Source organism: Lepidochelys kempii, chromosome 27 (assembly GCF_965140265.1).
Source record: "Lepidochelys kempii isolate rLepKem1 chromosome 27, rLepKem1.hap2, whole genome shotgun sequence".
Classification (NCBI taxonomy): domain Eukaryota; kingdom Metazoa; phylum Chordata; order Testudines; family Cheloniidae; genus Lepidochelys; species Lepidochelys kempii.
Window position 1 is genome coordinate 12,854,925 of NC_133282.1, and position 16,912 is coordinate 12,871,836.

The 16,912-nt window shown below is 54.1% G+C and overlaps 1 protein-coding gene across 1 annotated transcript in view; it reads right to left on the bottom strand.

The window, feature by feature from the left end:
* The window catches only part of NGFR (nerve growth factor receptor), a 35,267-nt gene that overhangs the window by 8,730 nt on the left and 9,625 nt on the right, over positions 1-16,912 (bottom strand). Inside the window, exons 2-3 of the mRNA XM_073325752.1 lie at positions 16,542-16,683; positions 3,717-4,076 (exon numbers count right to left, since the gene is read on the bottom strand). Of these exons, the coding sequence (XP_073181853.1) occupies positions 3,717-4,076; positions 16,542-16,683 (502 nt within the window). The remainder of the gene's footprint in view (positions 1-3,716; positions 4,077-16,541; positions 16,684-16,912) is intronic.

Here is a 16,912-nt window from a genome sequence, read left to right on the forward strand (position 1 = left end):
AGAAACACACTGCAGATGAACCCTTGCTCCAGGAGTGATGCCTGTCCAGACCCTTTGGAAAAAAACCCTGCCCATCTGAATGCGCACACAGGCCCCTCTGCCATCCCCTCCAGAACCACGGCGCAAGCAGGGCCATGGAGCCTGTCGAGGCACCGACCCCTGCCATAGGAACAGGCTAACTAGAGTGCCACGCGGGGCCTGGCCCAAGAGCAAACCCAGATCCAGAGGTAGTTTCTCAGGCTGGCGATTGCTCCTGGCTCAGAAGAACGGCTTGTAGCAACTGGCAGCCCCCCCTACTCCGCACACCGCCCTCAGCTGGGCTGGAACAGACGGCTCCTGTGCCAACCCATGCCGCCTTTTCAGAGCAAGCCTTGGGGAGGCCTTCCTGGCTATTTTCTGCTGGGCTCTGATCCCGCCCCTCATGCCCCCAAGCATAAAATCCGGCTAACAAAGCCCACCCTTTGTGCCTTGACTTCTGGCTCCATTTATTCAACCCTGTAAAGGGATCAGCCAGAAAGGACTGCCCAGAACTCCCCCTGCCTTGCAGCGGTGAATCAGAGACGCCCATGGCACAATGGTCTCTTCTCTACTTCTGTGCTCCAGGCAGGGCAAATAACTACGTCTCCAACCAAAGGAGGAAACTGGTGCCCTCCCCCACCCCTGCCACCAGCCCATCATGCCATTCATCCTGCTAATGAGCTTTCTAAATAAAGGGCTGCCCCTTTTGGGAAATCCCCTGGGGACCAGGGCCTCGCTGTGAAGTGTCATCAGCGTGGCTGGGGCGGCAGAGGACTCAGCTTTGGGGAACAGGGGGTTACTGCCAGATGACAGAATCTGATCCTCTAACAAAGGAGTCCCTTCCCTACACAGGTGACATTTTGTGTAAACTATTACAGTGCTAATCTGCATGTAATTTGGAGTGGCTGGCACCCTGGGGGATTGAACCAGGAACCTCCAGAGCTAAAAAAACAAACCCCATAAGCTGCTGTAGTGTAAGCCCAAACGCCTTAGCTAGGGCTATACAAGACTCACCTCTTCTGGGACCTGGGACTGGTAGCTCACACCCACCGGTGGGTTACACTGGACCATAAACTTCCCAGGCCCGAGCCTACCCCTTCTCTGCCCAGAGTGCCTCGGTGGAAGTGAGGAGCTTAAAACCTTTGAGGGGGCTGAGGCAAAGTCCCAAGCTGACATTACAGCTGATCCCCAGCTGGCCCCGAGGGCTTGTTCCTTACCCTAGAGCTCAGTCCCTATCCCGGATCCCACTGACATGACACTCCAGGTCCTGAACTCAACACGGGCATTAGAAGAAGCAGCGACGGAGCAGAAGGACTGTAGCCAGCAGGCCAGAGCTTGCCATTCCCTGCAGGGCTGTGTGGATTTGCTCTGTCTCACCCACCCTGGCCTGTTTCCTCATCCTGAGATTTGATCCCAGGGGAAAATTGAACCATTGTCCCCCACTCCCGATTTCCTTATTTCCCTCTTCTTAAACACAATTCCCCAGCAAAATGCAGCCTGGCCCCGCCACCCCTCCTGTGGGGTGGCACAGCGGAGCCTCAGGAAGCAGAGAGCCCTCGTGAAACTCAGTCACTGATCCCACGTGCCAACAGGCCTGGTTCTGCCAGGCACAGAGCCTCATTGGAGCCAGCAGGCCCTGCACTAGACGGGGCTGTTGTAGGATTTTAGGGAGAGGTTGTCCCTGGGCCTTGTGCAAGGCAGGGGGGTAGGGAGAGCAGGAATCAGGGGACTTCCCCCACCCCTACATCCGCATGCACAGGCAAGGGACAATTACAGTCCCTGCACTGGGTGAAATTCCAACCCCTGTGCATGAGGCTGAAGCCGCACTGAAGTCCTGCATGATACCTAGGTCTGGTGCCGGCTCTCTGCACGGGGGTGAGATTTCAGCCTCTGGGCAGCCCATAGGGCACATATTGCTCTGAAAACAGGCAGGGTTATCGTACACTGGGCCCAGGCCCCAAGATCCCCTGTGCCATAGGAAACTCAGAGAAGGTCTGGGTCCACTCCACACCCCCAAAATGAAGCACACTAGCGCTCCTGGGGAAGTGCAGTCCCTATGCCTGTCAGCGACGAAACGCCTCAATTAATTCCCATTAGGGACCCGCTGGCTGCCAAATTCCATTTTACAGAAGGCCAGGACTGCCAGGCTCCAACTGCCACAAACAAAGCGTCTGAAGCTATTAAACGTCGGCCCTTTGCTCCAGGTTCCTGTACCTACCAGGCAGGCCGATTATTTTTAAACACGGCCAGCAGAGACCTCTGGGCATATCCCTCCCCACATGAGCCGGGCTTCACCTTGGAGCCAAGAGGCTGCCATTGCCGGGAAGTCATAGACCCCTTGGAAACACACCAGACCAACCACCAGTGCAGGGCGGATGTTTGCAAGCCACCTGGGAGCTTGAAGCAGCAGACGCAAAGCCACATGGTTAGAACATGTGCTGGCTTTTCTGGAATCTGCCCACTAAGTGTCAAACCCTGAAATGCCCAGGGCTGCAACCAAGACAGTATTGCATCCTTGATTTTCCTGCTAGCCTTGGGGGCTGCTGCTTTATTATCCTGATGTGTACGACACCACTGTCTAGAACCAGCACTCTGACCCCAGGCGTTCCAGTGGCCCCCGCCTAGGATCCACGTTGCTTTCTCTACTGTGTGTAGCAGCTTTAATCATCATGTTCAGCAATGAATTAAGCTGATGGATGATCAGTATCAGCCCCGGGGATACAGCGGAGACAGATAGTGCTTTGCATTTAGAGTACCTTTCACTGGAGGATCCCAAAGCACCATAACCAGCTGGATGCAGCACCATTATCCCCTTTATCCACAAGGGGAAACCGAGGCACAAAGACGCTACGGGAGTTGGCCAGGCTTACACTCCCCTGATCTAATCCCTGGGCCTCTCAGGTGAACAAAGATTGGCTGCCAAAGAATTTCCATATGAAAAAGCTTCCGTACGCCCATTCCCCTGCCTCTGATGCGGGAAGCAGCTGGGGTGGGCTCGGTGGTGGAGCATGCGGGAGGCGGAGCTCTCTCTGACTTGGAGGGACAGCCGCCAAGGCCGTGCAGTGGGGGCAGAGTCAGAGAACATCGTGGCTGGTTCCATTGCTCGTCTGGGATCTGTTTCTATATTGGCACGGCGACCTTGCTGGGGAAGCCAGATCTGTCTGGAGGGACAGATGGAACCATATGGAACAATCAAACCCTGCACATCCTGCTTTACCATTACATCCCGGAAAGGTGGGGAGCAGAGGTGGTCCCAATTTGCTTGGAGGCCACATTGTCTAGGGGCTGGGACTGGGAGTAAGGACTCCTGGGTTCTTTGCTCAGCTGTTTGAGCGGTGTCATAATCAAAGCAGGGGACTGGGAGCCAGGACTCCTGGGTCCTCGAATTTTGACACTGGCTCCTTGTGTGACCATCAACGTATCACTTCACCCTCCTTGTGCCTCAGTTTCCCCTTCAGTAAGGTGAGGCTAATGCTCCTGACCTACCCTTGATAAAATGCTTTGAGAGGTAGGAATGGAAGGTGTGCTGGGTGACTTATTCCTTTGACCTGAAAGTCACTAAGGGACAAATCGTGAACCCAAGGAAGTTAAGGGCCAAACTCCCATTGCCCTTTAATGGGGCTGGATTTGGTCCTAAAGTGTTAATCTGAACGACCATGATCCACGCTCCACAGAACAGGGATGCAGGGGTATATTACCTCTGCACTCGGCATCGGATATCGGGGTGCACTCCTTGATCATGACCTCGTTCTCCTCACAGATGGTGCAGGGCAGGCAGGGGTCCATGTGGTTGGCTTCATCGGAGAAGGTCCCGTCGGGGCACTCCTCGCAGACGGTGTTCTGAGTGTCCCCGCACGGGAACATCAGGCCGTAGCCCACCTCGCAGATCTCGCATTCCTTGCACTGCCCACTCCCCTCGTCCTGGTAGTAGCCGTAGGCGCATTTGCAGACGGCGTCGTCCGACTCCACGCAGGGAGCCGACATGCTCTGCAGGCCCACGCACTCTGTGCATGGCTTACATGCCTCCGTGGCGCTGACGGTGTCCGAGTAGGTCACACCTGCAATGGAGCAGAGAGAGAGCGCGAGTGAGAGATCCAGTGTGTGGGTAACCCCCTGGGGAGCAAGTGCTACAGGCCTGTGCTGATCCGCAGAGGATAGGAGTCTGTTACTGCCCCGACTAGGCAGCCGTGGCTTTTTAGCTCAAGCTGCAGCAGCTTTGGAAGCTCCTGGTTCCATCTTTGCCGCAGCTGCGTTCCCCTGCTCCTGCAACGGATGATACCGTTGCTCCTACACCGACCTATAGACTATATCGCGTCCCCTTCTAAACAGAGCTACTGGTGGCAATGCAAACTGGCCAAAGGCAGGAGAAAAACTTGGGGCTCTGTCGTGTCCTAGTGCAGGCAACTTCTTTAGCTGTACGTGGCTGTTACCCGACTAGAACAAGAGGAGATTCAAGAGCCCTCTGCAGCTGCAGCACCAAGCTTTTAAAAACCCAGGAAATTAGGGGTTTTGTTATTAGGAAGCGTGTTTGGTATTGGTGAAAGGTGCCAGACTGACAACCCTGGAGACCCACGTCCCCTCTCCCCAGATCATGGCCCCGCATTGTCCTGCCTTTCCCCAGGAGCTCAGGCCCCGAGCCTCAAAGGTGTGGAGGCTCCTAACTCTCCATGGCCCATCCAGTCCCCAGCCTGCTCATCGGTGCTAAGGGGATGATAGCGCTCCTTGTCCAGAGGGCACTGGACTGAGACCAGTGGCTCATTTCACAAGCCATTCCCTCTGGCTGGATTTGAATCAGCAGCCTAGTGGGGAAAAGCTCGGGATTCCGATAGCAAACCCCCAAACCCACCCAGCCCCATAAGGAAGGGGAAGTTCAGGAGAGGGAAAGGCACTAACTACAGCAGCCTAAACCGACCCGGGTTCCCTTCACCCTAACAATGGATTGCTGGAAGCTGCTGTTAACCCTGTAATCAGAGCAGAACAATTTTCCGCACAAACAGAGGGGCAGCCCCAGGCTTCGCTAACTCAGGCCCTCTGAACTCCTGCCTCGTTGGGAGACCCCGGACTGATAGCCACAAGCTAATCTCTGGCATAACTGCCGTGTAATTAGCACGTGTTGCTAATGGGAGGGCGTGAAAGAGTGTTTCACTGCACACACTCATTCAGGTCTGCCTCCCTGAGGGTCATGTGGAGAAGGGAAGTGGTGTCACTATTCCACGGGGAGGGTGGTGAAGCCCTGGAATGGGTTCCCTGGGGAGGTGGTGGAATCTCCATCCTTAGAGGTTTTTAAGGCCCGAGACAAAGCCTTGGCTGGGATGATTTAGTTGGTGTTGGTCCTGCTTTGAGCAGAGGGTTGGACTAGATGATCTCCTGAGGTCTCTTCCAACCCTAATCTTCTATGATTCTATGCCAGGGTGTGAGCGGGGGAGGCTATTGGCGGGAGGGGCAGGGGGTCAGGAGGAAATTTTTCCTAGGGCAGGTTATCCCATAACACCCTGCTGCAGGGGTTTCTTGCACCTCCCTCTGGCCATGGTCAGAGACAGGGCCCTGGGCTAGAGGGGTCCCTGCTCTGATTCAGTCTGGCAGTGCCCGTGTTCCAGCTGCCAGTCCATGGCTTGCTACCCCAGAAGGGTCCACTCACCCCCTTCGCAGCTGCCTAGCCCACCCCAACAACCCCATCACCAGCACCCCCCAGGTGCCCACTCTCTCCTGCTACTGCACCACAATATAGAGTCATAGGACTGGAAGGGACCTCGAGAGGTCAGCTAGTCCCATCCCCTGCACTCATGGCTGGACTAAGTATTATCTAGACCATTCCTGACATGTGTTTGTCTAACCTGCTCTTAAAAATTTCCAATGATGGAGATTCCACAACCTCCCTAGGCAATTTATTCCAGTGCTTCACCACCCTGACAGTTTGGAAGTTTTTCCTAATGTCCAACCTAAACCACCCTTGCTGCAATATAAGCCCATTGCTTCTTGTCCTATCCTCAGAGGTTAACGAGAACAATTTTTCTCCCTCTTCCTTATAGCAACCGTTTATGGACGTGAAAACTTATCATGTCCCCTCTAGGTCTTCACTTCTCCAGACTAAACAAACCGAATTTTTTCAATCTTTCCTCATAGGTCTTGTTTTCTAGACCTTTAATCATTTTTGTTGCTCTGCTCTGGACTTTCTCCAATTTGTCTGCATCTTTCCTGACACGTGGTGCCCAGAACCGAACACAAAAGTCCTGCTTACAACACTCCTGCTAATACATCCCAGAATGAGGTCTGCTTGTTTTTGCAACAACATTACACTGTTGACTCATATTTAGTTTGCGATCCACTATGACCCCCAGATCCCTTTCCGCAGTACTCCTTCCTAGGCAGTCATTTCCCAGTTTGTATGTGTGCAATTGACTGTTCCTTCCTAAGTGGAGTACCTGTAATCCTGCTCCCCTCCAAATGCTGACACCCCATCCTGTGAGCCAACCTGCCCCCCACAGCGGCTAATCCCTCCCCAGCTATGGAGTCCACCTCTCATTACTTTGCAGGCCCTGTTGTTAGAGGCTGCCTGCTGTGGGCTTGGATCCATCCAGAGCCTCAGGGGCAGGGGAGCAGCTGGCACTAAGCATGTCGATGTAGGGGGTGACTGCTGTCACATGGCACTGACGGGCTGCTGTGTTCCACCCCTGAACTGCCCACCCGCCTTCTGTTAAGGGATCCCTCTGAATACAGCCTGTCAAGTGCTTTGTGATCCCAGAGGTGCTCTAGGCATTCTCCTTATTCTTTATATTAGTGTCTGAGGGCCCCAACTGAGATTTGGGGGTCCCGTTGTGCTAGGCTCCGAACTGACACTGAGTGAGAAAAACAGGCCCTGCCCCTCAAAGCTATTTAGGCGCCAAACTCCCATTATCAATCAATGGGAGTTAGACCCCTAAACAGCTTTGAGGATCTCAGCCTGAGTGACTTGGCCAAGGTTATACAAGGCATCTACATCTAGCGGAGATGGGACTTGAACCCGGAATTATTCTTATGTTACACAAGTTGTATTACTGTGGTGGGCTCTGTGCAAACATAGAACAGATTGACAGTCCCTGCACCAAAGCGTTTATAATTTAAATCTTGAATCCAAGTCAGATCTCCTGAATCCCAGCCCGGTGCCTTATCAACAAAGCCAACCTTCCTCTCCTAACACCCTTGAGGCTTTTTCCGCCTTGCCCTGTCAGGGCTGATTTTGAGGGGCGTTGCCTGCCCTCCATTCCCCCACCGAACAGCCACTTTCCCCAAACAGCGGCCACACGCCCCATTTGGTTTAGCTGCATCTGTTTCCCATCAATGACTGATGGAAAACAGGAGAGAATCAAGATGCAGGAGCCCAATATAAACACGAGCGTACGATGCTAATTGCTGACTCTTGTCCGAGCCTTGGTTCCTTGGTCTCCGGTTTCAGCGGCACCCTGCAGAACTGATTCCTCAGCATAAATCAATCTCCCCCACACGTATCCCACGCTGTCTTCCCTCTCCCCTCCCCAGCACCCCCAAGATTCCTGGGCTCAGAGACTTTAAGGCCAGAAGGGACCGTCATGATCATCTTGTTTGGCCCCCGGCACATTGCAGGCTGCAGAACCTCATCCACCCACTCCTGTAATAAACCTCTGGCTGAGTTCCTGAACTCAAATCACACGAGAAAGACTTCGCTGGAGGTGCAGCAGGCTGGAGGCCAGGGGCTACTTTAAAGGGCTACAGTGCTGTGCTGGGGTAGGGCTGGCTTGGCCTACAGGCCCTGCTGGGCAGAGGAGCTGGGCGATGGGTTGCTCTGAGCTGACCGTCGCAGGGCATAGGCTGCCTGCTCCCCTCCAAGTCCTCTGCTATCCCTGTCCCTAGCCTGGCCCGACAGAGGGGGGCCCTGCGGGTTGGGGAGAGAAGAGCCCTGGGGGCCCCCACCCTGCCCCCATGGCTACAGGGAGGAGCCCCAGCGTCTGAAGTTTATTTTTAACCCGGGGAAGAGGAGTTCCTATAGGGCCTGCAGTCACTGTCTCTTCATCTACGTCCTTTGAATTCATTTCCTCCGCTCTGACCTGCGAGGGCCTCCGACCGCGTTCCTCTCTCCGGGCCTTCGAATCTTCCCCCCCTCTTCAGGGGAGAAAGGTGTCAGAGAGATTAACCCTAATCCTCGGCTCAGCCTCCCCCTCATTTTGAAAGTTATCCATCCGTGTAGTAATCTTTAATTACCTGGGCGATCTCCCGAGGACGTTCGTGGGAGACAGCAATTATCCCGATGAATGACAGGACGCAAAGTGCTCTGCTCGGATTGAATGCTGCCATCATGGCCGCCTTGCTCCCGGAGTCTTGGTTAAACCTGCCCTTTGCTAGCTGCCTGTCTCATGCTGGAACTTAGGGTCCCCGGTGCTGTAGCCTCTGAGCACCTCATGACCTTTAATGCATTTTCCCTCCCACAAACTGGGAGGCAGGGCAGTGGTGTTATCTCCACAGGACAGATGGGGAACTGAGGCACAGAGAAACTAAGGCCTGGATCTGCAAATGGTTTTAGGCGCCTAACTCCCAGTCCCATGGGAGTTGGGCATCTAAATACCTTTGAGGATCTGAGCCTAAGTGACTTGCCCAAGGCCAGACAGGGAGTCTGTGGCAGAGCTGGGATCTGAATCCAGCTTCATTCAAAATAAGCAGTTGGGGAAGGGGCTGTGGTCTTTGAGCCTTTCTTACCAGCGCAGAGCACGGGCATTCAAGTAAGGAGACTAGGGGGTCATGGTGGGGTCACAGGAGGAGACAGGAGGTGGCTAGATCATGGGCTGAGAACTGGGAGGCCATGAACGAAGGGAGAAGAGGAACAAGCCAGATCTCTGTGGGATGACACATCCTGCCCACACCGCTATGAAGCTAGAACAGAAATTATTAGCTGGATGTAGGAATTCCTGCATGAGGTTCTCTGGCTTGTGTTGGGCAGGAGGCCAGACTGACTCCCTTCTGGCCTGAACCTCTATGAATAAAGGCAAAGTGGGGCTGAGGAAGAAGGAGATGTATCTGTTGAGATTTGTACGCACTATCATCTAGCTAAGGTGGCCCCATTGCCATGTTACCTAACCATCTCTAATGTACTGAGCCGCACAACACCGCTGATGCCTGGTACAGATGGAGAACTGAGGCTAAGTGACAGGCCCAAAGTTCTGGGCTTGAACCCAGGTCTCCCTAGTCCTGTGTCCTAACCACTTGGCCACCCTTCCTCTCGAGAAGGCAGCAGCCCATCCAGTGCTCTTGACAATCGAAACCCAGGGTTGTGAGCGCAATCCTTGAGGGGGCCAGTTAGGGATCTGGGGCACAAACTGGGAATTGGTCCTGCTTTGAGCAGGGGGTTGGGCTAGATGACCTCCTGAGGTCCCTTCCAACCCTGATATTCTATGATTCCCACTGAGGAAATGAAACAACCCCATGACAACATATCACACACGTTCCCCAGAGTCCCACCCATGACTACCCAGCCCTACCAACTGCTCATCTCCTCACCAGCCAGGAGAAAAGGTAGGCCCCTGAAGGCCGACCCATTCAGGCTGGCAGGAAGTGAACTCCAAAGGTCCGGAGCTCTCAGGGAGGGCACCTTGTGGACCACCCTTGCTCAGTGACATTTCGTGGTCAGTGGGGTTAAAGGCGGCTGACAAATCTAATGCTCTCAGTCCTTCCTGTTCACCCATTGCTGGGAGATCATCCACCGGAGTTGTCTCTCTCAATAACCAGACTGGCAAGGAGATCTCACGCCAACCTTTTTCCATAAGCTCAACCAGATGTGGAAGACTCGATACAGGGCGGGAGCTGGCAAGATAGTCAGTGCCAAGCAATGAGTACTGGATAGCCGAGGCCTCTCTGACAGGGCTGTATGGCCCTGAAGGAGAGGTGGCTAGTTCACGGGCTTGTGGCATTATGCTGTATTGGCAGGGAGTGGTAGACATGTCTTCCATGGTAGGATGTGCAGTGCCTTGCGGGAGAAGACAATGGTAGCCACAGACTCCCCATTGACCCACGTAGGCGTGTAACTCGGTGGTGACATGAGTCCCAGACCAGTGACTTTATCACAGGCTGATCTTTCCTCTCACGGACGTGCCATTGGACAGAATTTAACAGGCCATAACAGGCCCCTCCTCTTCCCCAGGGTCTGCATCATGTCAATAAACATAACACGGTGACATTCCGTAGTGTCCACTAGGCCTTGGTGTTTGGGCCCAGGACCAATGGGAGTTAGGCACCTTTGAGGCTCCTCGGCCATAGTGAATAGCTCGGAGCTGTCCCAGCCATCTGCCAGGAGGTCCGGGAAAGGGTGGGGCAGCCGGTCAAGCCCCAGCGGCTCCATCTCCATGCAGCTGGAGAGCTTTTCTTTTGGCAGGAAAGCGCGCCGGTTCAGAGGTGCGGAAAGCAGCCGTGTTTAGCTATTTTAGGCAAGGTCCTCAATAATTCAGCAGCATCAGTTCTCGGTGTCGAAGGATCACAGGGAGGATGATGCTAGCGATGAAAGGCAACGGGGTCCCCATGTGGCCCAAAGCAGCTGATCACTATTAGCTTGGCTATTAAGGGAAAACATTGGTGCCTGTGAACAGGGTGTTCCTGGCAGCGACCTCGATCTGTCCCCCCACTGTGCTGGGAGCGCCAAGCCGGGTCAGAGCATCCCGAAAGGTGAGCATGCCAGGGTAACTCCCTGAGCAGGGATATCATGCACCACCCTGCTGGCACTGGCCAGGTATTGCCATTCTCCCCACCATCCTCTCCTGCTGTACCGTGTGCCGTGGTGGTGGTGGGGGGGTAGATCGCTGCCCCTGCTAGTCCTTGAAAGATGCTTCCATCCTCTGCTCTGTGGCTGAGAGCACCCCCAAACACACACCCTGGCACCCCAGGGCGTTGCCATTCGCCAACTCCCATCCTCTCTGGCTCGGTTCAGTCCCAGCCAGCTCGGGGAGCGCTGAGCGGCAGATCATTTGCATTCCTCCGGCCCCTTAGCCCCTCAAGGAGTGGGTGTGGGTGTGTAGGGGGGTGGGGGCATTCCTCTTCTTCTCCTAAATCTGTTAATTTGAGTTTTCCATCCCAGAAGCAGCTCTCTCTTCTCTGCCCACCTCTGCTTTCTTGGCTTCTCCTGCGGCCGCCAATTTCGTGGTCGTAACTGAGCACAGAACAGAGATCAGACCTCCCAAATCTATTTTATTCAGGCCCTGACCCCCATGAGCCCCCCACCCCTACCCCATCACCAGCTTGGCACAAAGATTCTTTCCTGGGTATCTGGTGAGTCTTGCCCACATGCTCAGGGTTCAGCTGATCGCCATATTTGGGGTCGGGAAGGAATTTTCCTCCAGGGCAGATTGGAAGAGGCCCTGGGGGTTTTTCACCTTCCTCTGTAGCATGGAGCACGGGTCACTTGCTGGAGGATTCTCTGCACCTTGAAGTCTTTAAACCACGATTTGTGGACGTCAGTAGCTCAGACATAGGTGAGAGGTTTATTGCAGGAGTGGGTGGGTGAGATTCTGTGGCCTGCGTTGAGCAGGAGGTCAGACTAGATGATCATAATGGTCCCTTCTGATCTTAATATCTATGAACCTGTGCTCTCTCTCCCTCTCACCCATCCCACTCTCCCCCGCCCCCATCACCTCCCTTGCCTTTCTGAGCAAACCAAGGCATCGCAGTTCCCCGTCAGACGCCGGAGTGCACAGCTCCCATTAACCTGGGTTAATTCCTTACATTATTCTGAATTATTGATGGACGCCATTAGACCGGGGAGCTGGACCGGAAAAGCATATCGGCTGAGTGGGCACATTTTCAGTGGCAGCCGGGTAGGCGAGCTGAACAATTACAGCTGAGAATCAAGCAGGCCCCCATGTAATGATGGATGCTGAGGAGATGAATAAATAAATCATGAGACAGCGGTCGGGAGAGGCTGGCGGTGGCAGGGCGGGGGAATGCAGCTGCTTGGGCTAATGCAGGACTCAGGGGTTGAACTTCAACATGAAAGGAGACCTGGTTCCCCCACTTCCCCCAGCAGCCAGTGATGTTTTCTTCTCCACCTCCACAGGCCGAGTTTTGCACTGATGGTCTTTTGCGCCTTGCTGTTGTCGAATCGGTTGCAATAAATGAGGCCGGCCAGTTGGGAGCAAATCAAAGGAAAGGCTTTTCAGGGCAAACTGGAGGAATCCGCAACCGTGGGCAGTCACCCGGGCCAAACGGTGGGGCTGGATTATTAGAGGGCTCCATCATTTAATGACCAGCGACTGCACGATTATTCTGGATGCTGTGATCGAGGGGCGGCAGATGCCACGCTCTGGGATGTAAGGCAATCCCCTGCTGAGGCCCAGAAGGAACGGTCTCACCCAATCCACACCATGGACAGCCTTTCACAACTGGCTAGGCTGCAGAAGACCCATTTTCTCACCCCCCCTCTGAAGCACCAAGTAGTAGCAGCTGCCAGGGGCAGGAGATTGGATTTGATGGGTCGATGGTCTGAGCCAGTGCTTGGCGGTAGGTTAGTGGATCTGAAACGCCTGTGCTACGATCCACTAAGGTGAATCCTGTGGGTTCTGCAGCCATCTGACGCTCCTATGAAAGCCCAAGGGATTCTCACACGTGGAGCAGCGCCGGTGTCAGACCGGATTGCTCCACACTGCCGATATTTCACAAAGAACAGAGGGAAGGGAGCAGGGCTCAGAATCTGGGACAGGAGAGGCGAGGGGCTTGATTCTGCAGGGCCGTCCACCAGCCTTACACTGGCATAGCCCCTGGGCTCCTTATCTACAGAGGTGCAAGCAAGACCAGAATCAAGGCCGAGGGCTCCTTCCAATCAGACACGGACCAAGGCTGTTACCGCAGCTCAGCCAATCCATCGCCCGAGGGATCACAATAGGGGATTGGTCCCTACTGGATCTTTTCAAGTGTTTTCTCATTTTAAATGCCCCCAAATGCCCCCAAGCACTGGAGAGGCTGTCCCACGGCTTGATGGAGCTCACGGCAGCAAGTTCTGCCTCCCAGCTTCCCTTTGCTCCTAGCTACCCCCATTGGGTCACACTCATTCTTCTCCTTTCACCAGCAGCGCCTCTTGAGCACATCTGCTCCCCTGATGACCTTGAGCCCCTCCCTCCTTGAGGCGGGCAGAGTGACCAGCTGACCCATCTGCCACCCCTGGCTCTGAGACGACCCGTATTTTATTCTGGGTTTTTTAAAAAGTGACCTCCAAGTTCTAGCTTTTCTCATCATAGTTTTTTCCTTATTATTTCCATTAAAGAAGCCACTTTAAGTTAGGTGCTGGACAAACACATAGTAAGAGACAATCCGCGCCCTGAAGATTTTACAGTCTAAACAGGCAAGTCAAACAAAGGGCGGGGAAAACTGAGGCACGGAGAGGTGACATGACTTGCCTAAGGGCATGCAGCAGGTCAGTGGCAGAGTTTCTATTTTCCAACCTGCTGCCCTATTATCTAGATCAGCAGTTCTCAACCAGAGGTCCAGGGCTTCCTCGGGGGGGGGAGGGAGGGGCTGCGAGCAGGTCTCAGGGGGGTCACCAAGCAGGGCCTGCATTGGACTTGCTGGAGCCCAGGGCAGAAAGCTGAAGCCCCACCTCAAGGAGCTGAAGCCCGGTAGTCCCTGAGCCCTGCCACCTAGGCTGAAGCCGAAGCCTGAGCAACTTAGCTTCATGGGGGCCCCTGTGGCATGGGGCGCCAGGCAACTGCCCTGCTTGCTACCCCCTAACGCCAGCCCTGGCTTTTATATGCAGAAAACCGGTGGTGTCAGCACTCGTGGGCCGTGGAGTTTTTATAGCATACTGGGAGGGCCTCAGAAAGAAAAAGGGTGAGAACCCCTGAGCTAGATCATGCAGTCCCTCTACCCCCAGCCACTCCTGCCTCTGGATTACTTTGTGACACTGGGGTAGGGGAGAGGGGACACCTCAAGACCCTGTTGATGAGTGATTGGTTGTGTAGCTCAGCTCCCCGGTGTGACAAAGCAGAGAGCAAACCCAGTCCTAGCAGCAGAATGGGAATACACACGCCAGCTATACAAAGACATGTCAAGGTCAGCTGGGCACGTAAAACAGAAACACGTGTATTTATACACACAGCCACCCACGTGCAGATTAATGGACAGACGCTCTAGGGCTGCACCCGAGTTCTGATCCTGCTTTCTCAATACCGCCCTCCGCACACATTCCCGGAGGGAATCACATGATGAGCCTGGAATGGCTCCATCCCGCAGGGGAGAATGCGTCCCAGCCGGAAGGATGCGGGGGAGGGGAGGGGGGGGTTGCAGAAAAATGTCATGTCCCCACTCTGAGGTTGTGAGAGTGGAAACGACTCGAAAGCCCAGAGTGGAGACCGAACATGTGTCCGTGAGGATTAATACCGTCATCTGTGAAAGAGGCTGGGAGCCTGGCTTCCAGCAGGCCACGCGCACAAAGCTGCCGCTGCATGGCAAAGCCAACAGCATGCCCGCCACAAATACAGCTACGGTCCACAGAGACAGCATGCAAACACTTGCACACGGAGCCATCCCCAGGAGTGGTTAACCTGTAGCTCCATAGCACAGACTTGAGCTAAGGGAGGAACATCACTAACCAGCAGCAGTAGTAGGCTGTTACCTTCAGAGAAAAAGCCTCGAAGGGGGGGCACAACACACACTTGTGCAAGTACAGAGCCAGAGTCATGATACACCCATCTGCCCGCACAAACAAGTGTGATCCAAGGACATGTTCACTCCCATTCACATCCACTCAACATTTACTGCATACGCACTCCCTCCATTACCCGGGTGGGAATTATCTTCTTCCAAATCCACATTTCCTTCTGGAATGAAGAGCTGGCATGTCTCCCTGGGACCTGATTCATGCAGCATTTGCTCTGCGTGATTGTAAAGGCGCATCAGCATGGAATCCCTGCTCAGGTAGTTACCCGGTGAGAGACCTAAAGAGAGTTACCAGCATATTCTCGGGGCAGGGTTTGCTCCCTGGTAGAAGCTGCTTTGCAGGGTGCTAACACGCTTCTCCTCCAAGGTCAGACACCGGGGCTGGTATTCAATATCCAGAGTCCTTACTGCCATTCACTCCGAGGGTAAGTGGCATTCATTGATTTTGCAGGAAGGTTGATATTTTTAGCCGGTGTGGGACGACAGGCCATGGAGCATTTTCCTCTAACAAGTCAGATCACCTGCCCACAGCCCCCTCCCAGTCAGCACCCTCTCCTGCACCAGTCCCCTCTCTTCCAAAAATTGTTTTCAGGAGACACTCTCCCCAAGGATCTCTCCTCCACAGGGGAAGCCTTGTCCTCAGGGAGGTCTTCTCCCCCTGCAGCATTTTCAATTTTGCTCTGGGTCAAAATAAGAATTGTGCAACAAACCGTCACGCAGCCCTTCACCACAGCGTTTTGGCTTGTGCGGATTTCGCTGCAAACGGTTGGAACCAGCAGCATTTCGGCACTTTCCTGCCATAGTAAAGATTTGCAGGGCAAACTGCCCTGGTGGTGGAGGATGGCGGGGGGGCTGGTGTTTTTATTTTCTCTGCAAAGCACCGTACACAGCCTTGGCACTACAGAAATAATCGCTCAATCATTTCATCACTTCGTGTGCACTGAGATCACTACCACATATGAAGCATCTGATGGCGACAAAATGCCTTCATCCATCTGTGATCAAACAGCTGGTTTCCTTGTCCTACTGGGGCTACCTTGTTCTCATCCCCTGCTGAATGGTCGGTCTAATTCCACTTTCTTATTATACTGTAAAAGACCCGGGTTGGAGGCTCATTGGAAAACATCCCATTGGGCAGACCGTACAGCTAAGCAAGACAGAGATAATTTCCCAAACGTCTGAGAGAACCAAGCAACTGCCATCAGCCGGTGCAAGCCCAGGGGAAGGGGCTGAGTGGGTGTGGAGAGGAATAGAGACCCCAAGGAAGGAGGGAATGAAACAAATGGCCGGTAGAAGAAAACGCAAAGGGCTGGTATCTCAGAGGAGGGCTCAGGGGGAGAAAGCCCAGAAACCCCTTTGCCGTTTGGATGTGCAAGTTAGTGGGTACATGCAGACGGGGAGCTGGCTTGATCAGACCGCAAGGCCATAGCGGCCTTCTGCAGCTGAGAGGCTTCGGTGACAGTGGTTATCGTGTTTGTGGAGGGTATGGTCTGTTTGTTATATCCCACCTGCTGTGAGGGGGGGAATGGGTTTAAATGATATAAAGGGAGACCAGATACCATAGTAATGGGCGCATTAGAAATTGCAGGTGAGAGCAATTCGCTAGTCTGGAGCAAGCAGATACCTGAGTGAGGACTGTACCAAATGGGATGACAGAGCAAAGGGGATACCCACTTTTTCCTAGGTGCTCTGTGTATTGTAGTCATGAGAAGACAATACGCACCCAGTGATCCCAAGGGCTTTTCCACGCAGCCATCTCACCCCTCTACTGGAACGCAACACCCCCCGCCCCCAGCTTTATCCCCAGTGCAGTAGGCAGCAGGCGGTTTTCCCCCCACCTCCAAAGCTCGCTGCAGGGGTGAAATAGAGCACAAGCTACTTACTGTCCAGGCATGGCTCACAGACCGTCTGATTCACCCCACAGGGCTGCGCTACCCCTTCGCCCAGGTTGCAGGCTTTGCAGCACTCCCCGCTGGTGGTGTACCTCTTGGTGAGACACTTCTCCTTCGCAGCCCATGCTGGCCCCTGCCACGGGAGGGAAACAGAATGATCGGGTCAGTCTCTTTGCTGTGCAGGTGGGGTGGGTGAGGAAATAAGTAACTAAATAAATTCAATCCCACCAGCAGGAGGGGTGTCCAGTATGATCAAAACGCCCCAGCCTAAAATGCACTTGATTGGAAACATCTGGGTTTAAGATGAGCTCACCTACCTACTATTATTAACATCAAAGACTTGGGAGAAGAAAGGGATTAAA